This window comes from Syngnathoides biaculeatus, chromosome 8, assembly GCF_019802595.1.
Source record: "Syngnathoides biaculeatus isolate LvHL_M chromosome 8, ASM1980259v1, whole genome shotgun sequence".
Taxonomy (NCBI): Eukaryota; Metazoa; Chordata; class Actinopteri; order Syngnathiformes; family Syngnathidae; genus Syngnathoides; species Syngnathoides biaculeatus.
The window spans coordinates 1,468,115-1,487,734 of NC_084647.1; the positions used below are offsets into that span (position 1 = coordinate 1,468,115).

At 41.3% G+C, this 19,620-nt stretch overlaps 1 protein-coding gene across 10 annotated transcripts in view; it reads right to left on the minus strand.

Moving 5' to 3' along the window:
- pik3cb (phosphatidylinositol-4,5-bisphosphate 3-kinase, catalytic subunit beta) overlaps positions 1-19,620 on the minus strand; it is a 79,751-nt gene that overhangs the window by 9,266 nt on the left and 50,865 nt on the right. For all 10 annotated transcript variants that reach the window (XM_061827165.1, XM_061827175.1, XM_061827168.1 and 7 more), the window contains 13 exons: positions 19,141-19,369; positions 15,281-15,501; positions 13,774-13,953; positions 13,422-13,589; positions 3,259-3,348; positions 2,722-2,976; positions 2,555-2,651; positions 2,315-2,445; positions 2,108-2,158; positions 1,297-1,485; positions 894-1,015; positions 564-707; positions 312-411 (listed from right to left, as the gene is read on the minus strand). In XM_061827165.1, the coding sequence (XP_061683149.1) occupies positions 312-411; positions 564-707; positions 894-1,015; positions 1,297-1,485; positions 2,108-2,158; positions 2,315-2,445; positions 2,555-2,651; positions 2,722-2,976; positions 3,259-3,348; positions 13,422-13,589; positions 13,774-13,953; positions 15,281-15,501; positions 19,141-19,369 (1,977 nt within the window). The remainder of the gene's footprint in view (positions 1-311; positions 412-563; positions 708-893; positions 1,016-1,296; positions 1,486-2,107; positions 2,159-2,314; positions 2,446-2,554; positions 2,652-2,721; positions 2,977-3,258; positions 3,349-13,421; positions 13,590-13,773; positions 13,954-15,280; positions 15,502-19,140; positions 19,370-19,620) is intronic.

Here is a 19,620-nt window from a genome sequence, read left to right on the forward strand (position 1 = left end):
CAATATAATGACTACCTAATACGTGTACTCTTCAAAACAGGAAGCGGTTAACGCATGACAGGGTTTAAGGGGAAGTAGGAGAACTTTCAAGGGTCCGACTGTCAGAGCAGTGCAAATGGCAAAGTTTAAAGGGCAGGAGGGTGATGCTATTGTCAGTGTGGCTTTAAATACCATAAATCTGATGTGACCAAGTTGACAATATATTTGCGTTAATATGGTCCAACAATGTCTAATGCGTTAATGGAATTATTCAAAAGAAATCCTGTTTAAATCTAAATAGTTTTAAAGAAAACTAAGAATTACGTCTATACCTGTTTCTTTAGCACCTCAATATGAGGGATACTGCCTCTACAGTAGGCTTCAAGCATGAGGGCAAACTGAACCGAAACAGCAGGCATGTGGATTTCTGACCTGTGGGTGGCAGCAGAGACATATGAGAAATAAGTGAAAAAAAATGTGTTGGCAGCCACCATGCAATTGCACGTTGTAAGAAATTAAATAGAAACATCAACAACAACAACAAAAAAAAAACAATCTCGTTGAATGTAAACAAACAAACTCACCGTAAGTGCCAGAAAAGGAAGTGCCCTATCTTGCGGTTGCCCTGAGCTCGCTCCAGCAGGAAGTGGGTAAGGGCACAATCATAATAGGGCTCATAGCGCAACACCTGCACCAACTGTAGCAAGTACTGTGACAGCTCCTCATTACTTAACAACAACAAGTGGGAAGGAAGAGTAAATATTATGTCAGATTCTTCCACTATTGAGGAAAAAAAATGAAAGGCACAGAACATGACTGAAGTGAAAGAGACTGGAAATATTGATGGAAGTCAAAGCGGGACAGCACAAGATAATAGTATAACATTTTAGAGCTGGGACAGTATTTATGCTGACCTCATATCATACAAGCAGCGTACAGCGTACTCTCGGACATATTGATCTGGGTAGTTAAAATCCAGAAGCTCAAGCGCATCTCTTGGACACAGTTTGGGCCAAATCTGAAGAAGTGCTTGCAGCTGAGAAACAGACACACTAACACATTAAACCAACACAATATGGAACTTTTAAACAAACACAGGGCGCGTAATGGTACAACTTTAAATGACCATGTGAAAACTAGATACTTTACTCTCATTGTGCTTTACTTTTACTATTATCTTTTCCTAGTCACTGACTAGATTTATTATTGCCACACTAGTGTTCTTCTGTTGTAAACACTTGACTCTACAACACCCATTTTTGTAATGAAGCACATGGGATGATATTTTTCTCATCTGTCTTTTTCATTTTTGCAAACCTGGGCCATGTCCTCATGTTTGCTCCACTTGACGGAGAGCAGCAGCTTGGGCAGTGACTGAGGAAAATTTTCTCGGCAGTCGTAGCGTAGTGTCCAGATCAAATCCTTCTCATTCTCACACAGCTGGGACAAAGGATCTCGCCCCATGATCTCCTTCAGCTCAATGTAGAACTTTTTACCTCCACGACCCTGAATGAAAGGAATTTGAAAGAGGTAAGAACTGAGGTTAAGTGAGTGTAGTTAATATAAATGACAACTCGATGGCAGATGTGTCTTGATAAGCCCTATTACAGTTGTTTCCAGGCATTTAATCCATCCAAAATAAACATGAAGCAAACAAATTTGTTTTCATTTCACCGTACAGGTATCATACACACGTGTTTATAAGAAGACAAAAAAATTAACTTGGTACTGCTTGTAGACCTATACAAACCCCACCACCTCACAAACTGAGTACTGGAAAAGGAACACCAAGCTGCAGTTGGTACGTTATTCATTCATTCACAGGGACACCTAAATTTGACAAGTAGTGTTTGGGCATGCCGAACACAGGATTATGTAATGGGCTGTCCACGCCCAGGGGTAGGTTTCAGGTTGAGGGGTAAATAATGCAGGAAAAAGAGCAAGCAATCTGATTGGAGTCTAGTTTTCTTTTTCTGTTACACCCTGCCAAAAAGAACAAAGGGTTTCCAAGAAGGGTGTGTGTGCATAGAGGGAAGGGTCTTTTTTTAACAGCATCACTGCTTTTGTCACCTAATTTTCACTATTTACATTTATATATGCAACTAGATCCCAATGTACATGAACTTACCATAGGTGAACAGTCACTTGCTCTGGCAATTTCTGCAGCTTTTTCCAGGATCTGTAAACAAGTATGTAAAGACACACTCAGATACATAGATTAAAAAAAAAATAAGACTCAAGGTACCAAATTATCAGATCTTATTCCTCTGTCCAAAATGTCAACACCACATGATTGCAACCAGAACAACAGTACAATTGCTTACTGTCATCTGACCTTGTCAAACGGAGGGAAAATGATGGGGTGCGGTGCGTATTCTAGGAAATTGATGTGTAGAGCTGTGGCATTTTCAGTGTATGGATTGGTCTGAATAGTTCCTATGGGGTTCAGCATCTCTTCAAGTTCATCTGTCCAAAAAAAGTAAATAATTGGTCAATTACTGAAGTTGCTTGATTAACTAGCTTTTCATTGCATTCAAGGCAAACAAGTGAATGGTTGTGGAGTATAATACTGTACCAGGAAATGAAGACCAGCAGTGAAGGATGATATCACCTATCTTCAACTGACCTTTGTAGTCAAACACCATTGTGTTCACCCAGGCAATGGGATAGTGCTATGACACAGAGAAAGAAGTCATGAATCAAGGATATATGTAAAAGTCTGTAAACCCATTTGCTTCTTACCACTTTTCCTGCCTTGCGAATGGTCTGGTACTTGTTTGGATGGGCGTTTTTGGTGGACTTCTGCTTCTTGACCTTATCCATGACGGCATAAATGGCGAAGCAGAGACGTGTCATTCGCGGCAGGTCACAGACAGAAATGTCAAACTCTAATATGCTGTCTTTCCACATGTGCTCTGAACGTCCACAGGTCTCAGTGCTCACAGCTGGCTTGCACAGCAGCTCTGTTCCGTGAAAAAGACCGGCCCTGACTTGAACCTAGGCACCACCACAAAGAAATACAGATTTAATAACCGATTAGCACTGAAAAGAGTGGAACTCGAGACACTCAATACAAATAGTTTATTTCTTATTATTCAAGTATCGTCAGGAAGTTTTTGAGTTTATTTGTATTGCACAAAATGAAGAACATCAGCCTATGTTCTACTTTAAATGTGTCAAAGTTTTTTTCAATGTGAATTACGGTTATGGATGTATTGTGGCCTATTGGATTACAATTATGGATGGATTGTTGACAAAACAAAACAAAAAAAAGTTTACCTTAGCAGTCTCCTCTGCATTCACTTTGCTGCCTTTCAGTAGAACTATCTTAAATGGGTTTGGCACGTCCCACAAGCAAGTCTGTACATGCTGGAGGAGGAGAAACATACAATGAATACAGAAGAAAAATGTACATGTTATACACTCATACATACATTTCTATTTAGTACATAAAATGTGTTTGTGCATGATGGGCTGCATGTTTGGGAAGTGCATACTGTCAGCTAAACGAATAAATAAGTGGGTTTGCATCTGTCACATTAAGCTTTATAAAAGATGCACATATTGTGACTGTGATCTCATTTAAAAAATATTTTCCCAGTCTCAGATGCTTGCCAACATTTAGAATAGGCAAACATATGGGAAAGAGAATGACAACACTATGTAAACATGTTAAAGCAATAAGGAGCTGATTCTATTGATTTATTTTTGCACGGTGGGAAATAAAAGCAGGTGTCCAAAGAAAATGCATCAGTCTAAGTTCGTTTGCTTAGTAAACCTGAACACCTGTTCATTTTTGGTACAAGGACACAACTGAGTAAACACTGGTTTATTTGAACAGTTATTAAAGTGTGCATAAGAACATTAACTGTCTACACATCCAAAATAGTTACAAACAAATAGAGATTTTACATTATACATTAGGTACTCAGGGAAGTGGATTTTTAAATTGTCAGTTGTACTTAATATTGTGGCCAGGGGGTGTATGTACATTACATACAATATAGAATTTTAACCCCGTGATTGACTCTAGAATTAGATCCACTTGACCTAATCCAAAAAAAACAAACAAACAAAACAAAAACAAAACAAACAAACAAAAAAAAAATCGCAAGGGCTGTATCCAATACAGTGCAAACAAAACAGATTAGCTAGCACCATATTTAACTGGTGGTTGTTAAAAGGGTTCGCAAAACCTGCCACGAGGTAACAGAACTAGATGATTATTTCCAACCAAAGAGTAAAGAAGATATCAAACGTCCCATGCCATCAAAACGTATGCATGAATTTGGTCAAAATGAGTCTGTGACAGTTTACGTTTGACATCTATGCAGTTTGTTGACTGAATGCAAAAGACAGTTAACAACATAAAGATTGCAAAATGATCAGATCTGATTTCGGTGTTTGGGGAAAAAGGGAATTTGAATATCATGAAAAAGTTCATTTCAATAATTCCATTCAAAAAGTTAAACTTTCATAGATTATAGATTCAGGGCCCACAATTTAGAATATTTGTTTATTTTTATATAGGTTGGGCTCCCACCTCATAAAACCCATGAAATCAGGAATTCCAAAATATAGAATACTGTACTGCAGACATGTCCAAAGTCCGGCCCCCGGGCCAATTGCGGCCCGTGGACAAATTTTTACCGGCCCGCGGCCTCTATCATGAAATCAATAATATGCGGCCCGCCAGCACTGTTGACCACAGTATAAAATACATGTGTACAAAAAGCTATTTTTCATATTTTTCATTTCACCAGAAGATGGCAGTAGCCCTGTGGCCGCACTCTGGCCGCCGTGACCCTTGACCTTGCGTGATCGTTTCAGCCCAGCCCATTTCTAACATGGCGTCTGTAAACAAAAAAAGGAAAGTTGACCGCGAGGGCCGCCGCTTCCAGGACAAGTGGAAATTTGAGTATTTTTTCACTGAAATACGAAACAACTGTGTCTGCCTAATTTGCCAAGAGACTCTGGCTGTTTCCAAGGAATTCAACATCAAGAGGCACTACCAGACGAAACATGCTAGCTACGACAAGCTAACTGGGAACAAACGCGGTGAAAAAGTGAAGCAACTGGAAGCTGTTTTAACGGCACAGCAAAGCTTTTTCACAAGAGTCCGTGAGTCAAATGAAAATGCCACAAAGGCAAGCTACGAAGTGGCAACGCTGATTGCAAAGCACTGCAAACCTTTCACTGAGGGTGAATTTATTAAAGACTGTGTAATGAAAATGGTTGAGAAAATTTGTCCCGCGAAGAAGCAAGAGTTTGCCAATATTTGCCTGGCTCGTAATACTGTGGTACGGAGAATTGAAGACGTTTCATTAGATATTAAGAGACAGAGGCAAAAGGAACTGAGTTTGACTTTTTCTCGTTAGCGTGCGATGAAAGCACGGATGCGTCCGACACCGCTCAGTTACTGTTCTTTTTAAGAGGAGTGGACAATGACATGAACGTGAGTGAAGAGCTTCTGGACCTCCAGAGTCTGACGGGCCAAACAAGAGGAACGGATTTATTTGTTTCTGTTTGTTCCACCGTAGATGACATGAAACTACAGTGGAATAAAGTCACCGGGATTATTACGGACGGCGCACCTGCCATGGCTGGCGAGCGGAGTGGATTATCAAGCCTTGTCTGTAACAAAGTCAGCGAAGAAGGAGGCAGCGCTATTAAACTCCACTGTATTATTCATCAAGAAGTTCTCTGTGCCAAATATATGAAATATGATAATGTTATGAAACCGGTGATAAAGACTATTAATTATATTCACTCCAAAGCGCTGTGCCACCGCCAGTTTCAACAGTTTCTTCTCGACATTCAGGCTGAATACGGAGATGTTTTGTATCACACCGACGTAAGGTGGCTCAGTCGGGGGTCTGCGCTGCAGCGCTTCTTCTCTCTCAGGGAGGAAATTGGACAATTCTTGACAAAAAAGGGACAACCCATGCCACAATTAAATGATCCTGTTTGGCTGGCTGATTTGGGATTTTTAGTTGACATAACGAGACATCTGAATGTGCTGAACACAAGCCTTCAAGGGCAAAATGCAGTGGTAAGCCAACTGTATTCACACATCAAAGCCTTTCGGACCAAGCTGCTACTTTTCCAAAGACACCTGTCACAGGCGCAGCCCAATACCGCACATTTCCTGTCGCTGCAGGAAATTGTGACCAGTTTCCCACAGATCAATATCAGTGCGCAAATGACAAAGTATGCAGCAGACATCTCATCTCTGGTTGAGGAGTTTCAGCAGCGCTTTCGGGACTTTGCAGCTATTGAAAAGGAGATCACGCTTTTTTCCTCTCCTTTCTCCGTGGACCCTGATGACGCTCCAGACCACCTGCAACTGGAGCTCATTGAGCTGCAGTGTGACGCCGAGCATCGCAGTCGGCACCAACAGCTCCCTCTTGTCAACTTCTACCGCCAGCTGGATGAAGGCAGGTTCCAAGCAATTCGGACATTTGCTAAGAAAATGCTGAGCTTGTTTGGCTCCACATACATGTGCGAGAAGACATTCTCCGTTATGAACATTAACAAGAGCCGCATGAGGACGAGACTGAGTGACTCTCACCTGCGTGACGTCTTGCGCATCAAAACCACTGCTCTTGAGCCAGACATGGACTACATACTGCAGTCAAGATCCCAGTATCACCCTTCACATTAGTGCAGGCAAGACCTTTGTTAAGTCCTCTGAGTTGAATAAATTCTTAAATCTCAGTTAATTAATTTTTTTGTGATGGTCAAAATCACAGTTTGAATATGCAGTGATCATTGTTTTGTTTTCAGCACTTTTCCTACAGTGAGCATATAATAGTGAATAATATGTAATGTTTCACATGAACTTAGATATCCTTTATAGTTTTCTTAATTTTTTGTGGTTTGTGATTTTGGTAAAAACCTAAATGTAAAAAAAAATGTAAAAGTAAAAGTATGCCATTTGTAATTAAATAAAAAAAAATCCCAAAAAGTTAATTTGTATTTAATGTTAATGGTTCAAAGAATGTCAGGCTAAATAGTTGGCCCCCACACATTTTCACCTTACCAAATCTGGCCCTCTTTGCAAAAAGTTTGGACACCCCTGCTGTACTGTCTACAAAAAGAAAAGAAAAAAAAAAAAAATCGCACTTAAAACTACTTAAAATGTACTAAACTCAAAGCACCTGGCTAGACTGGTTTCACCAGGTGGCAATAATTGTCACTTCTTCAAAATGGGGAAAACTGGAGACATGACAACTGGCCAGAAGACCATCTCTGGTACCCACCATAAGATGGGTAAGCCACAAACGTAAGCCAGAAAGAAAATCGTAACTAAGCTCCTTACGGCTGTTCATGGTGTGCTGTATCCAAGCATATCAATGGAAACTGCAGTCGAAAGACAAAATGTGGCAGGAGAAGACACACCAGCAAAAGGAATGACAGTGGGCTATCAGAATGGAATGAGCAGGGAGTCATAGCTTAAAGAAAATGTTAAATTCAGTCTCATCCTGGAAATGGGCTGCAAGTGTCAGGTTCTTCACGTTTCGCCACTTCGGAAACTGACCTAAACTAGGAAGCGTCTCAATTAGGCTAAAACGAACAAACAGTGGACTGTTGGCCAGTGGTCTGTGGTCCTTTTTGGCGATGAAAGCAAAGTGTACCTTTCATTCTGGAATCCAGGTCCAATGGTTTGGAAGAAAATGGGAGAAGAAAAAAAAACAAGAGGTTTCAGATTCAGTGTGAAATATCCAGTCAGTCATAATTTGGGGTGCAGTATTCAGTGCAGTTGGTAAACTCTGCCTTCTTAAATGCAAGGTCACCACAAAAGTCCACCAGAATGTTAAACAGGACCACATGATCCATTCTCCTGAGGATCTTTATGAAGATGCAAATTCATCTTGCAGGATTAGGGTCATTTTACAGGACCAGGCCCATGGACATACCGCCAGAAGCACCAAAACCTGGTTTGATGCGCATGCTGTCACTGTGCTCGTCTGCATACCCAACTCGCCGGGTCTTAACCCCAATAAGAAGCTAATTGCATATTATCAAGAGGGAAATCAGGGGCACCAGACCCCAAAAACATAGAACTGACAGCAACCATCAAGGAAATCTGGGCTTCAATAACTCCCAGGCAATGCCAGAGGGTGATTGCCTCAATGCCATGGCACATTGAGGCAGTGATTAAAGCAAAGCGATTCCCAACCAAGTATTGAAGATTAACAGTTTTGAAAGTACCATTTTTTGACTGATTTAATGTGACAGCAATTTCTTTCTTTTTTTTTTCTACAAAAACTGAGAGCAATGGTGTCCACCCCCCCACCCCCCCAGTATTAGAATTTTCTGAATTCTGGTTTCATAGGTTTTATAAGGTGGAAGCCCAAATTATATAAAAATAAATAATTGAAATAAATTGACTTAAACTTAACTTGTGGACCCTGAATCTATAATTTTTTGAAAGTTAGCTTTTTGAATGGAATATATCAGGGCACATATCAGCGGTGACTTGAATTTGGCATTTGAGTCCGCTGAAAAAAAACATTTAGAATCACAATTTTACAATTCGATGCACATTGGATCGAAGAATAACTTAATTTATTGTGATAAGAGCTGCAATGTTACCATGCTGAATTTACTTAAAAAAAATAAAAAACATTTCACAATTTTTAGCCTTTGTTTATGGCCCATGTCATTCGCACTTACTACACATAGTTTCTGGAAATGTGTAATATAGCTTCACAGATATTTTGCCATAAAAATGGTTGAAGGAAAACGAACAATTTAAATCTCTGTTGAAGGAGGTGCCCAATAGCCTCAAAGAGCTGAAATGGAGCCATTGCTGAGATGGACTGACCACAGCAGAATGAATGGTAGACATTTGATCCAAAACAGAATGGCTGATTAGCTGCTAGCCTGCTAAAAACAGCTGGTCAAAGGCAGCAAAAATTTACAGCACCAACAGGAAAAAAGAACCCAAAAAAACAGTAAGGTATCCTGGTTAAAATAAGCCATTTTCAGAATCAAAATCTGCTTTATTGGCCAAGTTTGTAAAAACACGAGGAATTTTTCTACGGCAGTCGGTGCTGCTCTGGTACGACATACAGAACAAAGAACAACAAAGCAACAACAACAAAGAACAAGACATTTATATTTATAGGATCTATTCCTCATAAAAGTCGTGCAAGATGTAAAATCTTCTTCATTTAGAACAGGTAAGAGATAAGTGTGTCAATGTCCCACAATGCGTTACGCTTGTACAGAGTCCCTTTAGCCGTTCGCGGTTCCCGTTATAGACCAGTGCAAATGGCATTTGTGGAAAGGAAGCAGTTTAAAGTGACGAATTGTGCGATAGTCTACAAAATGCATTACTGATATTAATATTGATTGGACCAGCAGGATGTGAGTGTCCAAACATGGCACAATGCAGAAAAATAGTAGGTTCGCTGATCAAGAAGGACTGAATTGCCAGAGGAAAAGCAACTGTTTCAATGCCTGCTAGTTTTGACTTGCATTGATCTGTAGCACTTTCCCGACGGAAGGAGCTGGAAGAGCTGGTGGCCAGGATGTGGAGGATCTGAAAGGATCCTGCGTGCTTTGGACGCAGTTCGCGTTGCATGTAAGTCCTCAATAGTCGGTAGAGTCGTGCCGATAATCCGTTCAGCTCTTTTGTTGTCCGTTGCAGTGGGAGTTTGTCTTTTTGTGGTAGGCCAAAACCATACTGTGATAGAGGTACACAGTACTAATTGGATAACCGCTGTGTAGAACTGTCTCACCAGCTCATAAGACAGGCCGTGCTTCCTCAGAAGTCACAAGAAGTATATCCTTTGCTGGGCTTTTTTGAAGATGGAGTTGATGTTAGTCTCCCACTTCAGGTCCTTTGAGACTGTAATTCCCATGAACCTGAAGGTCTCAACAGTTGACAGAAGGCAGTTGGACAGCATCAGGGGTAGCTGTGGTACAGGATGCCTCCTGAAGTCCACAATCATCTCTACAGTCTTTAGACTGTTCAATACCAGGTTGTGTTGACCACACCCCATTTTAAACTTAAAAAGAAAAGTTTCCCCGCAGCGAGACACTGCAAATTGGATTTTTAATTTGATGGACTATTATTTCAGACTAATAGAAAGATTAATGATGTGATTCTGAGTCGGAAGTCATTCATGTCTGTGAATATGAATAGAGAATGGGGATTTACAGGGTGACTGAGCCTTATCACCTACCTACCCACTCAAGTCAACAAGACGTCAACGTGGCAGGCAGGTTTTAATGGAGTAAGCCTCAGCGCCTGCCAAGCCCTACAAATACATTGTGGAATGTGCACATGGCTAGAGCAGAGTTGGAACAAAATACCATTGCCACACAGTCGTACTAACGTTATTGGAGGAGTTAATCGAGAGCTTCGCCTTTCGAGTTTACTACTATGGACCGATACAAAGTCCGCATCACTGCTGACGCTGCACCGATTTGCATATCGATCTCCCGCTCAATTCTTCTCTCACTCGTGAACAAGACTTCAAGATACGTAAACTCCTCTACTTGGGGCAGGATCTCATCCCTGACCCGGAGAGAGCACACCACCCTTTTCCGACTGAGGACAATGGTCTCAGATTTGGAGGTGCTGATTCTCATCCCAGCTGCTTCACACTTAGCTGCGGACCGCTTCAGTGAGAGCTGGAGATCACGGCTTGATGAAGCCAACGGAGCCACTTCATCTGCAAAGAGCAGAGATGCGATGCTGAGGCCACCAAACCGAACACACTCTACGCCTCAGCTGCGCTTAGAGATTCTGTCCATAAAAGTTATGAACCAAATTGGTGACAGAGGGCAGCCTTGGCGGAGTCCAACTCTCACCGGAAACGAGTCCGACTTATTGCGGCAATGACCAAACTCTGACAGCGGTCGTACAGGGACCGAACAGCTTGTATCAGAGGGTTCAGTACCCCATACTCCCAAAGAATCCCCCACAGGACTCCCCGAGTGACACAGTCGAACGCCCTCTCCAAGTCCACAAATCACATGTAGACTGGTTGGGCGAACTCCCTTGCACCTTCGAGGATCCTGCCAAGGGTGTAGACCTGCTCCACTGCTCCACGGCCAGGACAAAAACCACATTGCTCCTCCTGAATCTGAGATTCGACTTCTTGATGGACCTTCCTCTCCAGTACCCCTGAATAGATCTTACCAGGTAGGCTGAGGAGTGTGATCCCCCCATAGTTGTAACACACCCTCCGGTCACCCTTCTTGAAAAGTGGGACCACCACCCCAGTCTGCCAATCGAGAGGCACTGTCCCCGTTGTCTACACAGTGTTGCAGAGGTGTGTCAACCAGGACAGCCCAACAACCTCCAGAGCATTTAGGAACTCTGGACGAATCTCATCCACTGCTGGGGCCCTGCCACCACAGAGCTTTTTAACCGCCTCGGTGACCTCAACCCCAGAGACAGAAGAGCCTGCCTCAGCTTCCCCCTCCTGAGAGGCTGGATGATGGACCAGAATTTACTCGAAGCCGTCCAAGTCGTTTTCCATGGCCTCAGCGAACTCCTCCCATGCCCGGGTTTTTGCCTCAGTGACCACCGAAGCTGCATTCTGCTTGGCCAGCTGGTACCGCTCTGCTACATCGGGAGTCCCACAGGCTAAAAATGCCTGATAGGACTCCTTCTTCAACTTGACAGCATTCCTCACCATTGGTGTCCACAAATGTGTTCGCGGGTTGCTGCCACGACAGACACCGACCACCTTACAGCCACAGCTCTGGTCGGCCGCCTCAGCAATGGAGGCCCGGAACATCGTCCATGTGGCCTCAATGTCCCCCGCCTCCTCTGGGATGTGAGCAAAGTTCTTTCGGAGGTGGGAGTTGAAATTCCTTCCGACAGGGGATTGTATATATAATTATCTGAAAATATACATAATTATATCCAACCTTTGAAACGTTTGGATGAAAATCATGATGTCATTTTTTTTGTTGGTAAAAGGTCCTGAGGATGGAGCTGTCAGGCAAAAGAGCGAGAGGAAGACCAAAGAAAAGGTTGATGGATGTTGTGAGGGAGGACATGAGGTCAGCGGTTGTGTTAGAGAAGATGCACGAGATAGGCTTAGATGGAAAAAGATGACACGCTGTGGAGACCCCTAACGGGACAAGCTGAAAGGAAAAGAAGATTTTTTCAGGTCGTTTTGTTGAAACAGCTCGTTATTGTCTTTATTATTGAATAGGCTATTCTCTAAATTGTGCTGTTTGTAATTGTTGGGAAGTATAAATAGTGATTCAATTTAGGGCATGTTTATTTACATTGAATATTAATAAAATAAAACACCAAATATAATAACTTGAAAAATGGCATCTGGGCATTCTCAAGCCAAACTATCTTCCAAACCCCAGAAAAGGACAAACGTTTTGAAAAACATTTTGTTTTTATGAATTAACTACTGAATAACGTTTAAAAACATTACACAAACTATAATGAGATTAAAAATGAGGCAGCACGGTGTGGGACTGGTTAGAACTTTTGCCTCACATTTCTGAGGACAGGGGTTCAAATCCCAGCATTACCTCTGTGGCATTCGCATATTCCCCCATGCCTGTATAGGTTCCCTCTGGGCACTCTGGTTTCCTTTCACATCACAAAACCATGCATTGGTAGTTAAATTGAAGACTAAATTGTCCGTAGTTGTGAATAAGAGTGTGAATGGTTATTTCTTTGTGTATGCCCTGCAATTGGTTGGTGACCAGTTCAGGGCGTACCCCGCCCCTTGCCTTAAGATGGCTGTGATAGACTCCAACATACCTGTGACCCTTATAAGGATAAGCGGTACAGGAAATGGATGTATGGATATTAAAAATTAAAAAACCATTACACCATTTATCCTTTTATGGGTCGAGGGAAAAAGCTTGCGCTTATCCAAGCGGACAAGAGGCACAGATAATCAATAACAGGCCAAAGGGAATGGGGCATTAGGAGGTAATAGCCCCTGGGCCAGCTGTCTGAAACACTGCTATGTAAATCACTACACTACCATGCCACCACACCAATTGATATTTTCGAGAAAAGTCAAATGCAAAATAAAACTTAAAATCTTGTAATTTACTCAATGAAAAAATGTTTAGTGTTAAATATTTTCCAATTATTTCAAGGCAGTGGTTCCCAAATTTTTGAGGGCACACCCCCTTTCACCGAGATTAAATTGGACATTGTGGGGGTGTTGGTGGTTGTGGGTGTGTTCATGTGTGTTTCAGTGTCAATTTGAAGCGGGTGGCATGTGTGGTGCTGAACATTTGAAAGCAAAAGGGGGAATAATCCACGCCCCCCTAAAATGGCATGTCCCCCCCAGTTTGAAAACCAGTTTTTCAAGGAATGCATTTTGAAGGACTATACCAATAGGTTTATTACCATTTAATATTACTATAATACTGTACTGTGTTTCTAATCACCTTATTCAAGTATATGACAGGGAAGCACATCATTGACTCACCATGGGAACCCTTTTTTTGGGAGGTAGCGGCAAAGGTGGGTTAGAGGACTTCCGACTGACTACAGCTCCAATGGCAGTAATTTCCTTTTCAAACATGGCCTTGACTGTGCTGGTGGAGACCAGGGTAAGGTGCGGAGACTCCTTCGACTTCATGCAAGTGCGTATGTACTGCAGACAAGACAGGATCTATGCAACTTGTACAAAATACAAATTACCAAGCATATAACTAATATGTATTCAAAAAGAAACTCCCTGCTCAATTAGATATAACTAGAATTAGATTTGCTCTTCACCACCTTAATTTTTCTCTAAAATGTGCAAACAAAAACTACAACACCATGCACTCACTGACCTTGTATTCACATAGAGCATGGTCTTCACAGAGGAACTCCATGCAATGGCTGACTCTCAGTACATACTGTCCTCTCCATCCCTCCTCTTTGTGCCCATGAGTGGTCAACCATTTCCTCATAGCCAGTTCCATCAGCTCAGCAGGGTTGCAAGACGCAGGCACTTTCAGACTGGCAGAATCCTTCAGGAGAAAGGATTTTATTTTTGGGATTATCACTGCAATACACAACCTATACTTCTAAAAGTATAGACTCAGCCTTATAAGTGGCTGTCTTATTCAGCATGATGTTGGCATTTTAAACTTTAAATATTGCTATTTTGTTTTAAAAAAAAAAAACTACTGAAGGCACAGTAAATAGTTGTATAATACAATTATCGGCTACTGACAGACATGATGAAACAAGACTTTATTGCAGAATTAACTCTGACTGATAGCACAATACTTTCTGGATGAAACCGCGAGGATTGTTCCAATTATAGTATTGACCCAATTCCTGAGATGGAAGTATAATTATCTGGCAATATAATTGCATAAATTAAAACCTATTTGGGTAAAATGTAAATACACATACCACACAAATCTCAAACTTTCAAAGGAGATGGAATACAAATGTCAACACAACAAGACCAGAGTAGACATCGGCATGGCTAACCACTAAAAAAAGCCCAATGATATCACTAAGGGCTCACAAATGAACAATGACCATTCTCACTTTACAATAATACCACACTTCCTGGGTATATTATAGCTTGTGTCTGGCCTTCCAAATAAGACTTCCTCCCAATTTTCACTTGAGCACAGATGGCTTATTCTTGTGAAAGGAAATATTGCAACGCAGTCATGAAGTCTTCAGTGTCGTGACCATGGTTATGAAAAAACATGCAACACTAGGACTGAGCACGGAACAGCAAATAAATACTGAGGGAAATCTAACGACTAGTCAAAATTTTCAGTCTACTGGTCTCCCCGTCAAATTCTATGAGGATGGTATAAATTGAGATGTTAGTTCTGACACACTTAACCTTGTCACATGACTTACAAGTAGCGGTAGTTCTCAGTCATAATATGACATAATGCCAAGTTGCTTTTTAGCAAAAATAAAAATCCTCATTCATTTTTCTTTTATGGAATTTGGTGTCTTAGTGCAGAAATTATTATTTTTCTTCATTTAAGCAGGCATTTGGATGGAGGGTGATCTGATGACAGCAAAATATAGTCTGCTGACTGGGCGACAATAGACATTCTAATTGAATAAACAGGCTGCATGCCAAGAAGAGGGAAAATAAGTTGCTTGTTTTTCCATTTTTGATCTCCCCCCCCCCCCTCGTATTAGAGTGCTCCTTTTGCTATAACCAAGCAAGTCGTTATCTGTCTTTGTGTTAGCGCTGTGATTGCATGACTCTCTCTGGTATGAATGATTCTCTACAATTGACTAGCAATCAGACCAGGGTGGCCTTAACCTCTCCTTTAAAAGTTACGGCCAGGGCATTCGGAGACAGATGATCACCTGAGATTGATCAAAGTGGATGATGACTTTTAAATCAGTTGTGCACTCATTGAGTCCATCGTTGATGATCCTTGGTTCGAGCTGTGGGGAAAAAGACGCATGCATCCACTCTGTCCAAGTCATCATCTGGAGACGTTGCATTCTTTCTTCACTGATGCGAGACATTTTACAGCGAAAGTCCTTTACTTCCTGGTCATCCATGCCATCAAGTTCATGAAGACCTAGAAAAGAATGTGTAACAAAAAAAAGTTGCACCTCTCAAACAAAAATACTTAATGAAAATCCACAAGGAGTATGTAGTATGTGACGTCACGTGACTAAGAAAGCGTAACTGGATTGGCTGGGTGTTGGGTTCTGACCTAAAGTAACCCTGCCTTCTTAACACTGAATTTAGACGCTGACTTTCAGACAGGTGATTGTGGCCAGCTGAATCTCAGGAGACTGCAAATATTGCATTTGAATTTTAAAGGTTGAATTTTTTTTATATGGCGAATTTGTTAACATTGAAAAGTAAAACTGAAATACAGCTATTGAAGATGTGATCACTTTGAAATAATAGGAATTTTACAACATAAAATTTTCAGTGGCATCTTTAATTCAAATCCTGGTGGCACATACTTCAATAGATACAGAGAGAGAGAGAGAGAGAGAGAGAGAGAGAGAGAGAGAGAAGAGAGAGAGAGAGAGAGAGAGAGAGAGAGAGAGAGGGAGATAGGATGAGGAGCCACTTGCGATACAGTGAACAAAGTAAGTATTTGAACACCCTGCTGTATTGCAAGTTCTTCCACTTAGAAATCATGGAGGGGTCTGAAATTTTCAGCGTAGGTGCATGTCCACCGTGAGAGAGATAATCTAAAAAGGAAAACCCAGAAATAATGTTTGATTTTTGAATGATTCATTTGTGTGATATAGCTGCAAATAAGTATTTGAACACCTGAGAAAATCAATGTTAATATTTGGCACAATAGCCTTTGTTTGCAATTACAGAGGTCAAAGGTTTCCTGTAGTTTTTCACCAGGTTTGCACACACTGCAGGAGGAATTTTGACCCACTCCTCCACACAGAAGATCTCTAGATAAGACGGGTTTCTGGGCTGTCGCTGAAAAACATGGAGTTTCAGCTCCCTCCAAAGATTTTCTTTTGGGTTTAAGTCTGGAGACTGGCTAGGCCACGCCAGAACCTTGATATGCTTCTTACGGAGCCACTCCTTGGTTTCCTGGCTGTGTGCATCTTCAATGCTCTGACTGAGGGAAAGAGGTTGTTCCACAAATTCTCACAATACATGGCCACGGTGATCCTCTCCTTAATACAGTGCAGTTGTTGTGTCCCATGTGCAGAAAAACACCCCAAAGCATGATGCTACCACCACCATGTGTCACAGAAGGGATGGTGCTCTTGGGATGGAACTCATCATTCGTCTTCCTCCAAACACGGTTAGTGGAATTATGACCAAAAAGTTCAATTTTGGTCTCATCTGACCACAAAACTTTCTCCCATCACTCCTCTGTATCATCCAAATGGTCATTAGCAAACTTAAGACAGGCCTTAACATTTTCTGGTTTAAGTAGAGGAACCTTCTGTGCCATGCATAATTTCAAACCATAACGTCTTAGTGTATTACCAACAGTCACCTTGGAAACGGTGGTCCCAGCTCTTTTCGGGTCATTGACCAAGTCCTGTCGTGTAGTCCTGGGCTGATTCCTCACCTTTCTAAGGATCATTGAGGCCCCATGAGGTAATATCTTCTCCACTCCGATTGAGATTGACCGTCATGTTTGGCTTCTTCCATTTTCTCATGATTGCTCCAACAGTAGACCTTTTTTCAACAAGCTGCTTGGCAATTTCTCCGTAGCCCTTTCCATTCATGTGGAGTTGTACAATTTTGTCTCTGGTGTCTTTGGACAGCTTTATGGACTTGGCCATGTTACTGGTTGTATGGGGTGGACAGGTGTCTTTATGCAATGCACACATACAAGCAGTTAGTGAAAATTGGAAAATGGGGGGGGGGGTGGGTGTTGGTGGTGGTGGTTGTGTTTTCAACGTGGAAATACAAAAACAGCAAAGTAGGGGTAAATGTTTTTTTTTTGGCTTAATTGGTCCTTGTCGTCTTGCTGGCGATGACGCATTATACCCTATAAATGTGGCTTCCCGCTACAGTACTGTACCAATGTATGCTGGTGGTTTTTTTTTTATTCATTTCTTTATTTATTTTGGTTTATTGGTACATTTCATCATGCCAGGGATGGTGCATTGATACGTAACGATCCGGCTTTTTTCTGGGGAGGGTGTAGTGGGGGGTTGGGAGGGCGGAAATCCGCGATGCACAGAATTTGCGATAGGTGAGCCGCGAAGTTGAGAGGGATTACTGCACAGTGTTCCCTGTTATTTCCATGGGTTACTTTCCTTGCACCCCAGTGAATAACAAAAATCCATGAATAACGGATGCAGTATCAATACTCATTGGTTGCACTATTAGCATGCACGTATTTCCTTGAGGTGGAACCCAACCTCAGGTCCTCCATTTTAAAAAGAGGGACCACTTACAATCAGGTGACAGCTCAATGAGGGGTAAATTCAAGTCGAGTCTCCAACTAATACTAGAACAAAATGCCAGAGGTGATGTTTGGGTGATTAAACCTTATCACTCTGCTCTCTGGTGAAAACTTATCACTCCATTTTGCTAAAGAGTTCAAGCACAATAGTCCCTTACTAATGAAAACATGCTGATATTTAAAGCCAGATTAACATCCACATGACCCTTAGCTTTGATGGAAGGTCTCCGCTTCACATCAGAGGTGGGTAGGAGCATGCTTCATTTAGTGTTAAACTTGCTTGAGTAACATTTTTAAAAAAATGTTTCTCAGAGCAATTTCAATAAAGTTTAGTTTTTAATTTTACTTGAGAATTTTCATACTTTTACTGTTTTTACAATAATCTACATGTGCCTCACGAGTATCATTTATCAATAATTGTGCCCTGGTTAAATTTTTAGACTTGCATTTTCGACTTCTGTATCGGGCACTGTTGCTCCAATCAACCATGATTATCACTGTTATGGTTGGCTCTAGTTCACAAATCACACAGACTAAGAAAGTCACGTCCCCACAGAAAGTCTTCTCTTGGGGTTAGTGAGTTGTGACAGCCATGCTTGTCTCATGTTTACATTGCAGATTACGAAAATGAACAGCTTTGACATGCAGTGTTTCTTACAGTACATCATGTTTGTTATGAAGCGCTATTGTTCAAGAATATCTGAATTTGTACTTTCATATTTTATCTAGGTTTTTAGATTTTTATTTGCCGTTCATGCTCCAATACTCACAAGCTACTCAGTACCCGAATAGGTTTTTTTTCCCCCCCTCTTACTTAAGTACAATATTTGGCTACTCTTCCCACCTCTGCACATCACCTACTTTTATTCCAGAATTGCATCGTGAAAGCACACACAAACTGTTTAGTGTACTTTTAATGCTCTACTCAGTGTACAGTATATTCTTACATAGTAAATCTGTATAACTTCTATCCTAATATTACCTCTGTGTCTCAATAGTGCCTTTTGATCAGCGTAAATGGAAATTGGCATGAGATGGAAGACATGCTCCATCAATCATCATGGTTGTCTACAAAAGCAACTGGGGCATTGATTGGAGCAAGCTACAGATGGGACTGTTGACCGAATAAATGTGCTAAATTATATGGCGACATTGCAGGGGAGGAAGTGCAAAAAGCATGTTGTGATCTGGGAATGATTTATTAGCTACAGTGTGAACTTTAAAGCATTATTTAAAGCAGGGACTGGGTAGTCTGTGTGTGAGCTTGAATTGTTTACTAAACATGTTGTGAAGGGGATACTCCCTTACCTTTGCCAATAAGCACACCAATCTTTGAATCCAGCAGCCGTTCTGCTTGGCCACAGTTGCGCGTCACCAACTTGAGAACCGGTAAGAAAGGACGAACATCACAAAGTCTGCGAGTTTCATCTTCTAGTTCTTCGTGTACGGCTGTCTGGTTGACACATTCGAACATGTGACTTTCCATGTCGCCCAAGACAGTAAACAATGGGAATGTCTGAGCCTGTTTCCATAAAAGCTACAAAAGAGAGGAAAACGTAAATCACAATTATGGGAAACAAAAGTAAATCTTTCCTTCATTGAAATACTAATTATATTACATTGTCTAGGTGGAGCCTTCAGCAATAGATAATGTGTAAATGTGTGTGTGTGTATATATATATATATATATATATATATATATATACAGACCCATTGAAACATTATGACTTCAATGGACTTTGTACAATGGAGAGAATCCAATTCTGCATCCTACATAATAATGCCCAT